Source organism: Capricornis sumatraensis, chromosome 7 (assembly GCF_032405125.1).
Source record: "Capricornis sumatraensis isolate serow.1 chromosome 7, serow.2, whole genome shotgun sequence".
Taxonomy (NCBI): Eukaryota; Metazoa; Chordata; class Mammalia; order Artiodactyla; family Bovidae; genus Capricornis; species Capricornis sumatraensis.
The window spans coordinates 107,493,801-107,511,581 of record NC_091075.1 but is presented as its reverse complement, the minus strand read 5'-3'; the positions used below and the strand labels follow the sequence as shown (position 1 = coordinate 107,511,581).

Here is a 17,781-nt window from a genome sequence, read left to right as displayed (position 1 = left end):
TGGGTTGTTCTACAAATAAGTTATTCAGTAATTGGTGCTCAAAACCATCACCTCGCACTTGGGTTGAATCAGGGTGTCCTTTGCAATCCCCTGCTGCCTCAAGACTGATTTTCAGCAGCCATAAGCAATTTGAAGAGTAATGAAAGAACTCACCATTTTCACTCCAGCCAAACAGAGGGCACACAGAGAGGACTAGGAAATGTTATCTGAGTGAAGGTCTGCGTAAATGCACTGTCCTCCTGCAAACACAGCTCCGTGTGTGTGTGTGTGTGTGTGTGAGTCACTCATTTGTGTTGGACTCCTTGCAACCCCATGGACTGTAGCCTGCCAGCTCTTCTGTCCATGGGATTTCCCAGGCAAGAATACTAGAGTGGGTAGCCATTCCCTTCTTCAGGGGATCTTCCTGACCCAGGGATCAAACCTGGGTCTCCTGCATTGCAGGCGGATTCTTTACCATCTGAGCCACCAGGGAAGCCCTTAGCATAGCTATGCAATCCCTCAAAAGAATGTTCCAGCAGCAGACAGACTCCAGATCAATTTTTTTTTTTAATAAGAGGGATATTTGGAAGCACATATTCTTCTCTCAGCTCCTGCCTTGGGCCACATAGAAAGTGAAACTTTCTTTCTTTGTGCTCTATATAATTAAACCCAAGGGTTGGGCCACCTTCCTCATTACCAAGGTAGTTGAGGGAGGAACCCAGAAAATTCTGGAGGCCTTCCTCTCCGATGATCGCTTGCAATTACTGTGTCCTCTTTCATCACGCTCAGTGTTCGTTCTGAAAGCCGGCTGAGTGGGCTAAATATTCTCAGATGTCGAGAAGTACAGAGGTCTCTCCCTCACTCCTCAGTTGCTCAGACTCCTCCAGGAGAATCTCACAGTAGGAAGAAAAGAAGACACCCCAGAGCTGCAAAGTGAATATTAAGTCAAGAGGGAGCTGGATCCTTTCCTAAGGGCCCTGGAGATGGGTTGGGGTCCCCAAGGCCACCCTAGTCTTCATCATTTGCTAGAAGGGCCCATAAGACTCACCACGAGGCTTATTCATGATTGATTTATTACAGCAAAAGGATGCAGAGCAAAATTGACCGAGGAGTTAGGTGCCTGGGGTGAAGTGCAGAGGAGACCAGGGTCGTCTCCTGTGGACATGGGCCGGATGCCCTTAATTTCCCCAGCAGCAAGCTATGACACCTCTGTGAGCAGTCTTCCTTCAGGGAAGCTCATCAGAGACTCAGGATTCAGGGCGTTTATCAGGGGTCAGTCACAGAGTCACCTCCTTGAGACACGTACACAATTCCTGACTCCCGGAAAAGAAGCACAGACCACACTGTTGGCACACTTTAAGTCCCAGGAGCCCTTCTTCTCACTTCTAGGAATGGTGTGTTCCCTCCCCAGATCCAAGTTCCCCAAGGCCAGCCCAGGACTCACCTAGCAAGCAGGCCTTTCAGAGGCCAGAAGTCTCAGGCCAGACATGTTCACTTTTTCTGCACAGGTGGCAGAAAATATCCACCTGCCAATGCAGGAGACACAGGAGACGAGAGTTCAATCCCTGGGTTGGGAAGATCTCCCCCTGGAGAAGAAAGTGGCAACCCACTCTGGTATTCTTGCCTGGAAAAATCCCATGGACAGAGGAGCCTGGTGGGCTACAGTCGATGGGGTCACAAAGAATTCTGCACAGATTAGCAACTGAGCACACTCTGTCTTTGAAGAAGGAAATGGCAACCAGTATTCTCCAGTGTTCTTGCCAGGAGAATCCTGTGGATGGAGGAGCCTGGTGGGCTGCTGTCCATGGGGTCGCATAGAGTTGGACACGACTTAGCATGCATGCATGAATTGGAGGAGGAAATGGTAACCCACTCCAGTATTCTTGCCTGGAGAATGCCAGGGATGGAGGAGCCTGGTAGGCTGCCATCTATGGGGTCGCACAGAGTCAGACATGACTGAAGCGACTTAGCAGCAGCAGCAGCAGCAGCAGCAGCAGCAGCAGCGCCCTGTCTTAGTTCTGCTGTTCGGGGGACACTAGGTGGCGCCGCTGAGCTGGCATAATTTTGTCTGGAGTGGTCTTCCCTTCCAAGAGCCTGGTCTGTAAAGACTTCTGTACTGTTTTCCTCCCGGTGCCGGCGTGTTCAGTAGTGTGGGGCTGTCTCTGCAAATCCCTAAGGAGTTAACTAGCATGACCTGCTCTGTGATGCAACAGTGTGTGTACTCTGGCCCATCCACCCAAGGGTTCTATGTATGAGTATTGTTATAGCCCTCCTGAGAAAAATTTGACATGGATTAACAACAACCTCTATGAATCAGGCAGGAACATTAATATCGTAAAACAGGCTAAAGGTAATTTGCCTCCCATTGTCTGGCAATTTCCTGTCGTCCTTTGGAGCTGTTCTATGGCAGTCCCTGTGGCTGGGCATTGCACGGTTCAATTAGTTGCCAAAGCTTGGCCCCTGTGCTGCTGGCTGGGGAGATAGTGGTAAATTATTCATGGCTTCGTAGACCTGAGAAGTAAACAAGTCTAGAACCCTTCTTTCACAGGGCGGAAACAATGATGTCAAAACCCCCTACCCCCGCCAGTCACCCCAGCTTGTTTTTTTTTAAATTTGTAATTCTTGTGGATCCAGCATTATCCTTTATGTCTGTCTTCACATTAAATCCTCATGGTAACTCTTTAGGGAGGAAAATGATTTCATAGATGAGGGGCCAAAGGCACAGAGAGATTGAGTGACTTGCTCAAGATCACCCAGCAGAAAAGTGGCCAAGCTGAGAGCTGGATGGAATGGATTCCAGGGCCTTTAACCACTGAGAACCTGGCCCTCACAGACAGAGTCACTTGCTGGACGTCACAGAGGACTGAACAGTGCAAGTGAGTCCGAACCCACGACTTCTCAGCTCTTTGTTGAGTCTCTGTTCCTTTAACCCTGTGGCCTCTATTTATTTCTCTTCAGTTTGGGCTCTAGTCAGTGCTGGTCATGATATAAATATTCCTTGGTGAGTTTATAGGGCTTCCCTGGTGGCTCAGAGGTTAAAGCGTCTGCCTGCAATGCGGGAGACCTGGGTTCGATCCCTGGGTCGGGAAGATTCCCTGGAGAAGGAAATGGCAGCCCACTCCAGTATTCTTGCCTGGAGAATCCCATGGACGGAGGAGCCTGGTGGGCTACAGTCCACGGGGTCACAAAGAGTCGGACACAACTGAGTGACTTCACTTTCACTTTCACTTTGGTGAGTTTATAAACTGTTTCTATTAGACTCATCATCTCTTAACAGTTCAGGAGCCTCCTGACTGGTCCAGCCACCTCCAGGCTAAACTTTCTGAGTCTCACACCACGCCTACGATGACTGTTCTGCAACACAAGTGAGGATCTCAGTTCCAAGTTCAAATCCTTCAACTGCTCTTCAACACCTACAGGATGAAGCATGGACCCCTTGGGCTGGCAGTCAGCTTCCAACCACGTCTGCCTAGTTCTCCAATCTGTCCCCAGCTGCCGGGCCACCTTCGCACTCCACTGACCCCTTTACAATGTCTCTATGTCACCCAGGCCATCAGCTTCTCCACCTTTGAGAACTGCCATCTACAGTCATCTAACCACACCCCCCACTCTCGTTCTTCGTGTCCCTGATCTGAGTGACCTGGCTGAGTGGTGATAGCCCTTCTCAGCTTCCTGATATCATGGGTCTTCCCACTCCATGTTGTAAGTGCTTGCTTATTTGGCTCTTATGTCCACAATAGATCTCCAGCTCCTCGAAGGCAGGGACTGCAGAACCTGTCTCTAGAAGACAGGGTGGGAACCTGGGCCCTGGTAGGAGGAAGTAGAAAAGCAAAAAAGCGTTAGTCGCTCAGACATGTCTGACTCTTTGGGACCTCACGTACCTCCAGGCAGGAATACTGGAGTGGGTTGCCATTTTCTTCTCCAGGGGATCTTCCCAACCCAGGGATCAAACCCAGGGATCTCCTGCATTGGCAGGCAGGTTCTTTACTGTCTGAGCCATCAGGGAAGAATGTCCTAATAAAAGACACAAGAATGGGTTTCTCGGAAGTAGGTCCAATGGAAAAGTAAAAGATGGACTCCGTGAATGAGATGGCTCGAAATGAGCCTAGAGATTAGCTAATATGGCAATCTTAAAACTACATTTTCTTGCAGATTTCTTCTTTCAAATAGAGTCTTACGGGTTCCCCAAAACATAAAAGGAAATCTCTAGTCAAAGGCCCATATTGCCACACCTAGCCACCCTTCATGATTTTGCCTAAATCTTCCCTCTTTCTTCTTCATACTGTTCATGGGATTCTCAAGGCAAGAATACTGAAGTGGTTTGCCATTCCCTTTTCCAGTGGACCACATTTGTCAGAAAAAAATTATTAAGAAGAGGTGGCAAGAATACACAGAAGACCTATACAAAAATGATCTTCATGACCGAGATAACTATGATGGTGTGATCACTCACCTAGAGCCAGACATCCTGGAATGGGAAGTCAAGTGGGCCTTAGGAAGCATCACTATGAACAAAGCTAGTGGAGGTGATGGAATTCCAGTTGAGCTATTTCAAATCCTAAAAGATGATGCTGTGAAAGTGCTGCACTCAATATGCCAGCAAATTTGGAAAATTCAGCAGTGGCCACAGGACTGGAAAAGGTCAGTTTTCATTCCAATCCCAAAGAAAGGCAATGCCAAAGAATGCTCAAATTACCACACAATTGCACTCATCTCACACGCTAGTAAAGTAATGCTCAAAATTCTGAAGCCAGGCTTCAGCAATACGTGAACCGTGAACTTGCAGATGTTCCAGCTGGTTTTAGAAAAGGCAGAGGAACCAGAGATCAAATTGCTAACATCTGCTGGATCATGGAAAAAGCAAGAGAGTTCCAGAAAAACATCTATTTCTGCTTTATTGACTATGCCAAAGCCTTTGACTGTGTGGATCACAACAAACTATTTCAATAAAAATTTTAAGAAAATTCTGAAAGAGATGGGAATACCAGATCATCTGACCTGCCTCCTGAGAAATCTGTGTGCAGGTCAAGAAGCAACAGTTAGAACTGTACATTGAGCAACAGACTGGTTCCAAATAGGGGAAGGAGTAGGTCAAGGCTGTATATTGTCACCCCTGCTTATTTAACTTATGTGCAGAGTACATCATGTGAAATTCTGGGCTGGATGAAGCACAAGCTGGAATAAAGATTGCTGGGAGAAATATCAATAACCTCAGATATGCAGATGACACCACCTTTATGGCAGAAAATGAAGAACTAAAGAGCCTCTTGAGGAAAGTGAAAGAGGAGAGTGAAAAAGCTGGCTTACAATTCAACATTCAGAAAACCAAGATCATGGCATGCGGTCCCATTACATCATGGCAAATACATGGGGAAACAACAGAAACAGTGTCAGACTTTATTTTCTTCGGCTCCAAAATCACTGCAGATGGTGACTGCAGCCATAAAATTAAAAGATGCTTGCTCCTTTGGATGAAAAGCTATGACCAACCTAGACAGCATTTTAAAAAGCACAGACATTACTTTGCCAACAGAAGTCTGTCTAGTCAAAGCTATAGTTTTTCCAGTGGTCATGTATGGATGTGAGAGTTGGACTATATAAAGAAAGCTGAGTGCCAAAGAATTGATGCTTTCGAACTTTGGTGTTGAAGACTCTTGAGAGTCCCTTGGACTTCAAGGAGATCCAATCAGTCCATCCTACAGGAGCTCAGTCCTGGGATTTCATTGGAAGGACTGATGCTAAAGCTGAAACTCCAATACTTTGGCCACCTTATCCAAAGAGTTGACTCACTGGAAAAGAAAAGACCCTGATGCTGGGAGGGATTGAGGGCAGGAGGAGAAGGGGACGACAGAGGATGAGATGGCTGGATGGCATCACCGACTTGATAGACATGAGTTTGAGAAAACTCTGGGAGTTGGTGATGGACAGGGAGGCCTGGCGTGCGGCAGTCCATAGGGTCACAAAGAGTAGGACAGGACTGAGCAACTGAACTGAACTGAACACCCTCTTTCTTAAAGCCTCATATCATGGTCATTGTCAAGGCCTGGGCTTGGGGGTCAGGTTGATTGCATTCAGGTAAACCAGCTGCGGTGACACACAACCCCTTAATCTTGGTGGCTGAACACAATGAGAGTTAATTTCCCAGCCCTGTTGCCACCCAAGAAGGTGAGCAGGGGTGCTCTGCTCCATGCAGACACCCTGGGGCCCAGGTTCCTTCTACTGAGTGGCTCCCCCATCCCTGAGATGTTCAGAGGCCTCTGCAGGGGGTCCTCTGTGCCTGTCCAGCCTGCAGGAAAAGGAAGTGAGTGAGGAGAAGGTCCAGGAACTCTTAACATCTCACATCTTTGGTGACAAATGGTCTTATCAACCCCCCCCCCCACCACACACCCCCAGATTCAAGGGACTGAGGCATGTGGTATGGCAGTGTAGGCAGGAATAGGAAGAGGGTAGATGCTGTGAGCTCGGGCAGGCTCTGCAGTCCCAGCGGATTCAGAGCAGCTTTCAGATGCATGCCTCACCCCAAAGTTCTCGGCTCTGATGAAACGTCACAGAATGGCTCCAGGTGAGCCAAGGGGGAGGTATACGGACTGAATCACACTTAGCAGTCAGCCAGTGTTGGTGCCACATCCGCACCTCTCCCCCGGTTCAGTCTTTCCACGTGTACCTGGGGGTATTGATGGGATCATCTTTGTGTTTTCCAGACTAAGAACAGGGAGAGAGTCATGGTTAGGAGGTGGGCTCTGGAGTTTCGCTGCCTAGATTTGAGTCCTGACCATAATGGGACCTTGGGAGAGTCCCGTGGCTGTACCTCAGGTTCATCTGCCCAGGATACAAGTCAGAACACAGGACCAGTCTCAGAGGGTTGCCGAGGGGACGGGTTATGTGTTTCCAGTTTTTAGACTAGTGCATGGCACGTGGAGAATGTGCTGTACAGGTTCCCTATTTTTATTATTGTATGATGCCCGGCCCATAGCAGAAACTCAATTTAAGACACACACACACTCATCTCAGCACCTGCTCTGTACTGGGCACTACCAGTCCCTGCCAACATACTCCATGAATCTTGAATGAGTCATGCAGTGAATTAGCTCAACAAGCCTCATCACGTGGCTTCTGCTCTCACATGTGCTTTGGGGCGGCCTTTCATCTTGGTTTTGGCTGAATTCACACCCAAAGACAAGTGTTTAATTGCTAAAGGCGTCGCTTTTAAACCAGCTTTCAGGGACCGTTGGAGACGCGTTTCCACAGGGGGCAACTCTGTCAGGCTTCTCCAGCCCTCTGCAGATGCATCCGTTCTCCAGTTTCCCCAAATTGAAATAAGCGTCTGCAGAGACTCCCAAAGCAGCGCCTAGCAGTGAGAGATGAGAAAGCCGCCTCTTCCCCCACCAGGCTCCTGAGAGCTTGGAAAGGAAAAGAGAACATTTCCTCCCAAACAGCATCGTTTTAGTTTCTGCGCGTAAACTCAGGACGCTGGTCATTGCTGTAGGCGTGGGAAGACAAGGCTGTTGAGAGCAGGCATCAGCAAGACTCTTCCCAGCGCAGCTGCTGGAATCTGTGCAGGACTGTGGTAGGGACCAAGTCACAACCAAGAATGACCTTCAGTGCTGGAAGCTCTCCTGATTATTGGGCCAGAGGCCTGGGAAGTCCTGGGCACTCACTCCAGCTTCTCTGGAGGGTCTGGACCCCGTCGGTAGTCCTGGGGGCATCCTGTGAAAGTGAAAGGGAAGTCACTCAGTCATGTCCGGCTCTTTGTGACCCCATGGACTATACAGTATAGGCCAGAATACTGGAATGGGTAGCCTTTCCCTTCTCCAGGGGATCTTCCCAACCCAGGGACTGAACCCAGGTCTGCCACATTGCAGGCAGATTCTTTACCAGCTGAACCACAAGGAAAGCCCAAGAATACTGGAGTGGGTAGTCTATCCCTTCTCCAGGGGAATCCTCCCAACTGAAGAATTGAACGGGGGTCTCCTGCATTGCAGGCAGATTCTTTACCAACTGAGCTATGAGGGAAGCCCAGCTGCCTTCCTGCAGTCACTCCATCCCTGGGGCTTAGCGCTAACCATGCTGTTTCTAGCCCTATTCTTGGCTTCCTGAGGGGTGTCCTCCTTACGCTCTTTGGGGCCTGACAAGGCAACTTAATAAGGACCTAATCAGTACTGATCTTTAAACCTGTAAATATCCTGGGCTTCCCTGGTGGCTCAGTGGTAAAGAATCCACCTGCCAATGCAGGAGACATGGGTTCAATCCCTAGTCTGGGAAGATCCCACATGCCACCGAGCAACTAAGCCCGTGAGCCACAACTACTGAGCCCATGTGCCCAGGCTGCCCAACAACAGAACCACGGCAATGAGAAACTCGGGCCCCGTAACTAGAGAGTAGCCCCCGTTCGCCAGAGCTAGAGCAAAGCCCACGCAGCAACGAAGACCCAGCAGAGCCAAAAAGAAACAATAATAAAGGTGTCTGATATTTAACAAAAAAGGCGTGATGATGCTTTAAAAATAAATACATGTCCTGTTGGATTTAGCTGCTTCACTCTCATATCTTCATCATGACTTGCAGAGTCACTGGTGGATGGTTGTATTCAGGCTCTGAAGCCAGGCAGACTTTGCAAAACTCCTTCTCCACCACTTACTAGCCATGTGGGTAAACACCTTACTCTTGGCTCCCTCCTCTGTAAACAGAGGTGTCAACCGGCAGGGTTCTCGTGAGTATGAAATGGAATTATTTATGTGTTTTGGTAGAGTTTCAAGAGTTGGACACAACAGCAAGTTTGTCTGATTGAAGCTAAAAAAGAAGATGTTGAAAAAATAGTGAGCAGCTCCCAAGATGGGTGGGAGGGCTGGCGAGCCAGGCTCAGAATCTCTGCAGGGAGAAGATATATACTCTTTTTCAGATTCTTTTCCATTATAGGTTATTACAAGATATTGAAAATAGTTCCCTGTGCTCTACAGCAGGTTCTCGTTGTTTATCTGTTTTATGTATGGTAAGGTGGCGCTAGTGGTAAAGAACCTGCCTGCCAGTGCAGGAGACATAAGAGAAGCGGGTTCGATCCCTGGGTCTGGAAGATCCCCTGGAGGAGGTCATGGCAACCCATTCCAGTATTCTTGCCTGGAGAATCCCATGGACATCCGAGAAGCCTGATGGGCTACAGTCCATGGGGTCACAAAGAGTCGGACACGACTGAGCGACTTCACTTACTTACTTACTTATGTATGTATGTGTTAATTCCAAACTCCTGATTTATCTCTCCCCACTTCCAATATCCTCTTTGGTAAGTAAGGGGAATTTTCTAGAAATGGATTTGCTGGGTTCTAGGTTAGGATCTTCAACTTGACTAGGTAAAGCTAAACTGTTTTCCAAGGTGACTGTACAAATTAAATTCCCACCATCAGTGTACCAGAGTACACACTGCTGGTCACTACCGAACCCTTACCAGACCTGTTCATCTTTAATCTCCCTGGGGATTGGGTGATCCCCATACAGGTGCTGGGTGCTGCTCCAAGTTCTTGGGTGATTTCAGGACAGCCCGAGACATCAGTGTTATCACTCCCATCTTGCAGATGAAGAAACCTAGGTTCAGCTGGTTTAAATCATTAGCAAATCATCGTGCTGGGATTCAAGCCCAGGTCTGTGTGACCAGACCCTGTGCTTTTTCTGCCATGCTATAACACTGGCTGTTACTGGAGAGGTCTCTGGGCCTTTACGGGGTACCTATGGGGAACTATGAGCTTCTTGGAGATGGAACTCTCGTGGGGAGCACAGTTCATGACCTCAGTCTTTGGTGCATGTCAGAATCACTCAGTCCCATCCCAAACCCACTGAATCAGAATTGACAGCCGTGTGTGTGTGTGTTGGGGTGGGGGAGGGTCTAGTGAGCAGGAAGTGGGCATCTTATTGTGGTTTGTTTAAATAATTTTTAAATTTTATTTTTGGCTGTGCTGAGTCTTTGTTACCCCGCAGGCTTTTCTTTGGGTTGCGGTGAGCTAGGGCTACTCTCCATCGTGATGGGCTGGGGTCTCACTGCAGTGGCTTCTCTTGTTGCCCAGCACAGGCTCTAGGGCACACAGGCTGTGCCATGTGGGCTCTACAGGCTCAATAGTTGTGGCGCATAGGCTTAGTTGCTCCATGGCATGTGACATCCTCCTGGACCAGGGATCGAACTATGTCTCTTGCATTGGCAGGTGGATTCTTTACCACTGAGCCATCAGAGAAGCCCTCATTGTGAGTTTAACTTATATTTCTGTGTTAAAAAACATGTGGAACATTATGTCATTAGCTTCCTGGTCAGTTGAATTTGGTTTGGAGTCTGTTCAAATCTTTGACTCATTTCTACTTGTGTTGTCTTCTTATTGATTTGTTAGAACTCTTTACATGTTGTGACTACAAATCCTTTGTAGCTACATGGGTTGCAAATATGTTAGCTCACTCGGTGACTTGTCTTTCCAATTTTCATGATGCCTTCTGAAGAGCAGAACACTCTATGTCTGATGAAATCCAAATGAACATTTTGTTTTTCTTTTGTGGTTTTTTTCTGTGTGAGTCTTGAATCTTTACCCACCCCAAGGTGGCAAATATTTTCCCTTATTTAGGTATGAACATTTTAAACACATTTTCAAGGTGATTCTGTTGTGTGGTTCTCCTTGGTTCAGAGTCAGATCTGAATTTGACTCCCAGGTTTACCACTCAGCTGAACAAGTCAGTTTGTCTCTCTGAGCCTCCGTTTCCCTACCTGCAAAAGGATTTAAAAATAAGGTCTGTCCACAAGGTTTGCTAGAAGGATTCAGTGAAACAGAGCTCAAACAGAGCTTAGCGAAATGCCTGGTATAAAACCAGTGTTCCATAAAAGTCATTTTGTTTATATACAGATGAGCTTCGAGCAGCTGGGAGGAATAACATGGTTTGTTGTTTGTTTTCAGTACATCAAGGCCTTTTACAACAAGTCGTGGGAGAGAAGGCATGGACATCCCATAGACTCGGACACTCTGACCCTGCTCTGGTCTGTGACCGTGTCCATATTCGCCATCGGTGGACTCGTGGGGACGTTCCTGGTGAAGGTGATCGGAAAATTTCTTGGGAGGTCAGTGGGGGCCCCTCTGTAACGGCCATACTATGTCTGTATTAGAGTCAGGATTGCAGCAGGCAACAGAATTCCACTCAGTCCAACTGGAGAGATTATAACGCCAGAAGGACAAGGAGCAGAAATAGGGTACCATGAGCCAAGGAAAAGTGAATCCACGGGTGAGGGGTTGACAGGCTGGCGCTGAGGCTGTGGAGGCATCAGGCTTTGTCAGGACCCTACTGTCCAAACAGGGAGGAGCTGGGAAGAAATACTCTGGCTTTCCTTTCTGCCGGCCCTCCAGTCTGCCATAGGCACCTCTCATTGGTCAAACCCAAGCGGAAGCCTGAAAACCCAGGCGTCTCATTGGTGCAGCTCAGGAGGACCAGCTTCAGGGCTCAGAGCAGCGAAGGAAGAGTGGAGAGGGACCTCGGTGTGGGAGCAATTGGACAAGAGTCAGCACAGTGTTTTAAAGACTGTTCCACAGAGATATCTATAGAGCTGCTTTTAAAAAATCAGTTGCTTCAACAGTCTTCCATTGTATGACTGGATGATAATTTCTTTAACTGGCTCCTGACTGAGAGACATTTGGGCCATGTCAAACTCTTCCCATTACAAACACAGCTGCCGTGAATATTAATTTCATGTTAAAATTCCCCAACATCAACCTCTCCAATCAGATCCACTTTACCCCTGTGTTTCATTTGTCTTTTATTTTCTACATGAAGCCTTCTCTCGTGTAAGATTGCGTTATCCACAAATTCCCCCAAACATTTGCTCTGTGTCCTTGCTCATAGCAACTTCCTGGGGGGTGCTGAGGTGTTTAGTGGAGAGAGTAGAGTCTTTAGAGCATTCACATGTGAACTTGAATCATGAGTCTTCTACTTGCTGGCTGTGTTAACATTTGAACCTCAGGTCTCTCATCTGTGGAACAGAGACAAGAGTTCCTACCCTGCAGGTGATGCTGTAAGGGCTAGAGAAAATTAATGGGGGAGAAAATTAATGGCCCATTAGCTCAATGAAGAGAAGCTATTATTATCCACCATGTTATTTTCTCATCAGCACCTTGACATAGTAGGGGGTCACCCAAACATAGTAAAGTGAAAGAAAGAAAGTGAAGTCACTCAGTCGTGTCTGACTCTCTGTGACTCCATGGACTGCAGCCCTCCAGGCTCCTCTGTCCATGGAACTTTCCAGACAAGAGTACTGGAGTGGGTAGCCTTTCCCTTCTCCAGGGGGATCTTCCTGACCCAGGGATCAAACCCAGGTCTCCCGAATTGCAGGCAGATGCCTTGCCGTCTGAGCCACCAGGGAAGCACCGAAAGAGCCAGATAGAATTCTCCAGGCCACAATACTGGAGTGGGTGCCCTTTCCCTTCTCCAGGGGATCTTCCCAACCCAGGGATCGAGCCCAGGTCTCCCACATTGCAGGCAGATTCTTTACCAGCTGAGCCACAAGGGAAGCCCACAGGAGAAGTTTCCACGGGGAAACACAGCAGGAGGCCCACAAATCTCCATATTGCATTGAATTGGTGAAGAGATGGGTCAGACCCCGGGAAATCCCTCTGGGCTCTGGGGCTACAGAAACACTGTTAAGAATGGTGCTACCCACTGCTTTATACCTGGCCTCACATCCTCAAATTAGGGTTGGTGATGTTCAGAGCAGACTTTCCAAAGGCTGGAGCAGGCAGCCATTCTGAAAAAAAATCCATGTGATGCTCAAAGAGGTCTGTGGTACCCCAGTGAGGTAGAGCGGGTGCCAACATTCTCCATGTCACCCAGGCGGCTTCCAGGGCAGTAGCTGTGGGAACTTATCACACAGGAGGTACACCAATTGTGGGGTGGAGTCAGGGCTTTCCGAGGCTCCTCTGTGCTCCAGGCACTCACACCCACTGTCTTATTTAATTCTCTCTAGTCCACGGGTTCTATCCATGGAGAATGGGAATAAGCGAGGTCAGAGCATCCGGCCAAGCTCAGCCAGCTCACATGGTGCCTGAGTTCAGGTCGGAGTCAATACATGTCGGCCGTGGCACATAATCTTTCCACTTGCCAAGGAGACTGTAGTTAGTGTCCTGCTGGCAGTGGTTTGGGGACATCCTTGACTGTTTGACAAGGAGTAAGTGACCAGCTGACCTCCAAATCGGCACCCCTTTCCAGGATCTCCAAGGTGCTGTTGCTAAGCCTATTCCTGTAAATGGAATCACCTCCAGTCCCAGACTCTATTGCTGGTAACACATACTTACCTTATATCTGCCTGTGGGCACTTATACTGCAAGGCTGCCCCAGCACCCAGCTTATGTTCCCTCGCATCATTGCCATCCCATCCCCTTCACCCTCAGCTCTTCCTGAGGGGCCTGGCAGAGCCGATGGTGAATAGATTCCTTCAGTTGCCCTCAGACTGGCCTCCTTCACATATCATTGGATCTAGTTCTCTCTGCAGCAGAACTGAGAAAACCTGTGGGAAGCCATAGGGAAACTCACTCAGGCTTTGGAATCAGATGCTCAGTCAGATTTGCCAGCAAAGCCAGGGTCCATCCTTTCGGCACACGCTTTTGAGCACCTCTGGGGAGCCAGGCACTGTGTCTACACTTAGCAACACAAAGAGAGACGATGCCTGCAGCCTGGGGCTGGTGCTCTGGGCCACAGAGGAGGCGGACCCAGCACAATTCAGTGTGCAAGCTGTTCTGACTGTGGGAAGTGCCGTGAACAGGAGATAGAGGACCAGGAGAGGCCACCAGTGTCCCCTTCACTTCCACCTGAGAGGGCAGCTCTGAAGGGTGACTGAGATAAGAGTCACAGAAACTGTCTGTCACTCAGAACGCCCCCAGTCACTTTTTAAATGGCAGGAACCCATATCAGACTGGCTTATGCCTTAGAAGGAATTAGTTGTCTCACGTGGCTGAAATATAATTCAGTTGAATCCAGTAGCTCCTATGATGTCATAAGAAAATGCATCTGTGTTCTTTCCTCTCAGCTCTTGCTTGCTGTTGGCTTCATGAACAGGTGGCCTCTGCCCGCAGCGGGGGCAAAGTGGCCTAAGCCCCTTAGACAGATATGGTTCCTACTGAACATCCCTGCCACAAAGCTTCCAACAGTCCTCATACAGGCCCCAGGCATGAATCTCATTTCCCTGAGAAAGCTTGCAAACTGTCAAGACTCTTCCAAAGGAGGCAATTCTACCCCATTAGGGACATCTGACAATGTGCAGAGATACTGCAGGTTGTCAAAGCTGAGGGCTGTGACTGGTACCCCCTAGAGGCCAAAGTCTCAAACAGAAGGAGTCAGCAAACCCAAAGCATGGGGCTTCTCCAGTACACATGGTTTATGCATCATCAGTCGGTTTTAAGGACGTAGTCCACTTGGTATTAAACGTGCATGAACTGGGAAGTGACAGTTAAAAGTAGTAACAAACCTTTATTCTAGCTCCGCCCGCTGCCCACCACACATCTGTCAGAAACAACGCTGGCCTCCTCTGAGCTCACATAGGACTTCCTGTTTCCCTCTGTTACATCACATGGCATTTGGGTTTACAGTGATTTAGTTACATTTCTGTCTCCCCTGAAAGGCGAGCTCCTCAGTGTTAAATCCATGTCTGTATAGGAGCCTCGGCATATGGCACAGGAGCTCGAACATGGCAGGCAAGCCATAAACATTTGTTGGGCATATGAAAGGATGGAGGGAAAGTGCTCAATGCTAGAACTTTGTCTACCATAACTCCCCCAAATGACCGTCCTTCTCTTGCTTGCATGCTGTTTATTCGCCCATACATTTATTTTGCTCGACAAATATTTATGGAGAGCTTGCTATGTGCCAAGCACTTGGTGGTGCACAGAACTGGCAAAGTCCCTGGGGTAACAGCTCTTCAGGCAGAGGGAACAGGAAGTGCGAAGGTCCTGGGGGAAGAACGGGCTTGGTTCCTTTGAAGATAAGACAGGAGGTCAGTATGGCTGGAGCTGAGTCCGGGAGGAGAAAATGAAGCAGGAGGGGTCACTGGGTTCAGAAGCGGAAGACACTGTAGGGAAAGGTTGGGACTCCGGCTTTGACTCAGAGTAAGATGGGAAATTACTGGAGTATTTTGTGATCTGACTCACATTTTGAAAGGCATGCTCTTATCGGTGGATTCAGGGAGGCTGGTTAGGAACATCCTGCCATAAGCCAGGTGAAGTGATTCGTTTTGCACTGGGTTTGTCATCAGACACAGTGAGAAACAGCGAGAATTGTTTGCATTCTGGAAATAGTTTGGGAGTAGAGAAAACAAGCCCTGCTCATGGACTATATGGGAAGCAAGAGAGAAATAAAAAATAATGCTAACATTTTTGTCTTGAACAATCACAAGGAGCAAGGATTGTATTGCGTTTTTTAAAAATTAATTTTATATTGGAGAATATAGCTGATTAACAATGTTGTGTTAGTTTCAGGTGTAGAACAAAGTGATTAGGTTGTACATAAACATGTATCTATTCTTTTTCAAGTTCTTTTCCTGTTTAGGGTATTACAGAAGACTGAGCAGTTGCTTTTTGAGGTAGGGAAACCCTTGAGAAAAACAGGATTTGCAGGGGAAAGGAAGAAACAAGACTGGAAACTCAGTTTTAGGTGTACTATGTTTGAACTGTCTGTTAGCCCTTCCAGGGGAGATGTCAAGTGCATGATTAGATTTGTGAGTCTAGCATTCCAAAGTGCCCAGAACTCAGATGTAAATCTAGATGTCATCAGTACAAAGGTGACACTTAAGCCAGGAGATAAGACAAGATTACATGGGAGGTACATAAGATCATGGCATCCTGTCCCATCACTTCACAGCAAATAGATGGGGAAGACAATGGAAGCTGTGACCGGCTTCATTTTCTTGGCTTCAAAATCACTGTGGACGGTGACTGCAGTCCTGAAACTAAAAGATGCTTGCTCCTTGGAATAAAAACTATGACAAACCTAGACAGTATATTAAAAAGCAGAGACATCACTTTGCCGACAAAGGTCTCTCTAGTCAAAGCTAGACAATAGTCATGCATGGATGTGAGAAAGTGAAAGTGAAGTCGCTCAGTCGTGTCCGACTCTTTGCAACCCCATGGACTGTAGCCTACCAGGCTCCTCCGTCCATGGGATTTTCCAGGCAATAGTCCTGGAGTGGCTTGCCATTTCCTTCTCCAGGATGGATGTGAGAGCTGGACCAAAAAGAAGGCTGAGCACCGAAAAATGGATGCTTTTGAACTGTGGTGTTGGCGAAGACTCTTAAGTGTCCTTTGGACAGCAAGGAGATCAAACCAGTCAATCCTGAATATTCTATGGAAGGACTGATGCTGAAGCTGAAGCTCAGTACTTTGGCTACCTGATGAGAAGAGCTGACTCATTGGAAAAGACCCCGACACTGGGAAAGATTGAGGGCAAAAGGAGAAGCAGGTGGCAGAGGATGAGATGATGAGATGGCATCATGGACTCAATGGGCATGAGTTTGAGCCAACTCCAGGAGGCAGTGAAGGACAGGGAAGCGTGGTGTGCTGCAGTCCATGGGGTCGCAAAGAGTGGGACACAGCTGAGCCACTGAAGAACAATAACAAGGTAGAAACCAAAGGAATAGGTTCAAGAGCTGAGCCTGGAGCCCGCCAATGTTCAGAGGGCTGGGAAGATGTTAAGGCTCACCCAACAAGGTAGGAGCAGTCTTACCATTGAATGAGATCTGCAACATGAGGGAAGGGAGACGGTGATCAACCAGGTCCAACACGGCCAAGGGATGAAGACCAGCCTGAGCTCTGGGTGGTGAATTAAGCAACACAGAGGTGGCTGGTTGTCTTGGCAAGAGCTATGTCAAGGGCACAAAGGAGCAGACGATCATGGGAGTGGGTGTAAGAGAGAAAGAAACAAGAAGAACTGGAGACAATGAGTGCAGACCACTTTTTAAAATTAATTTATTTTTTTATTGAAGGATCCTTTTGAGGAGTTTTATTACCATTAAGGGGAGCAGAGACAATGGTGTGGTGGATGGAGGAAGAAGTAGAATCAGGAGCATTTTTTGTGTTTTGTTTTGAGATGGGAGCTGCAGCAGCGCATTGATGAGATGTTCCAGCAAGGAGGGGGAAAATGGATAGTCAGGAGCAAGGGGTGGAACTTGCTGAAGTTATAACCTTGAGCAGGTCAGAGCGGGTGGGGAACTAGTAGGTCGTTGGAGGGATCGGTTTCAGGTAAGAGTGGAGACTATTCATCCATAGAAACAGGAGGAAAGGCAAAGCTTATGGGCACAGATGCTGGTAGGATAAATCACATGGAAGGAACATGTGAACCGTCTTTTCGGATTGATTCTGCTTTCTTGGTGAACTAGAAAGCAAGGTCACCAGCTGAGGAACAGGACAAGGGGATGAAAAGAGAGAGAAGATGCTTGAAATGGTCCTCTAGGAGACCAGGAGACTGAGCAACACAGGAAACTCTAGAATGGTTGGTAGGGGGCTTAAAGACCACTTGAGATGGGTGGTCATGAATTTCAAGTGAGACCAGGCAACATGATTCAATGTATTTTTTTTTTCCCAGCCAAGATGAACTTTGTATACATGTGCAAGATAGACTGAGATCTAACTAGGGTTGGAGTTATCTCAGAAACACAGAATGAAGGAGAAGAGTGAGTGGATCAAGGAGTGGAAGGTGTATGGATGTTTAAAATGATGGACCTTGGAATTCAAGCTGGATAAGCAGGAATAGATAGGCATGGTAGAAGCTAGATCCCATCTTGGCTCATAGGCTTGGTCAGCTAAAGAA

General features: G+C 47.9%; 1 protein-coding gene across 1 annotated transcript in view; it reads left to right on the top strand.

Moving 5' to 3' along the window:
• SLC2A9 (solute carrier family 2 member 9) overlaps window positions 1–17,781 on the top strand; it is a 208,545-nt gene that overhangs the window by 14,917 nt on the left and 175,847 nt on the right. Inside the window, exon 3 of the mRNA XM_068975521.1 lies at window positions 10,899–11,059. Coding sequence (XP_068831622.1) covers window positions 10,899–11,059 — 161 coding nt within the window. The remainder of the gene's footprint in view (window positions 1–10,898; window positions 11,060–17,781) is intronic.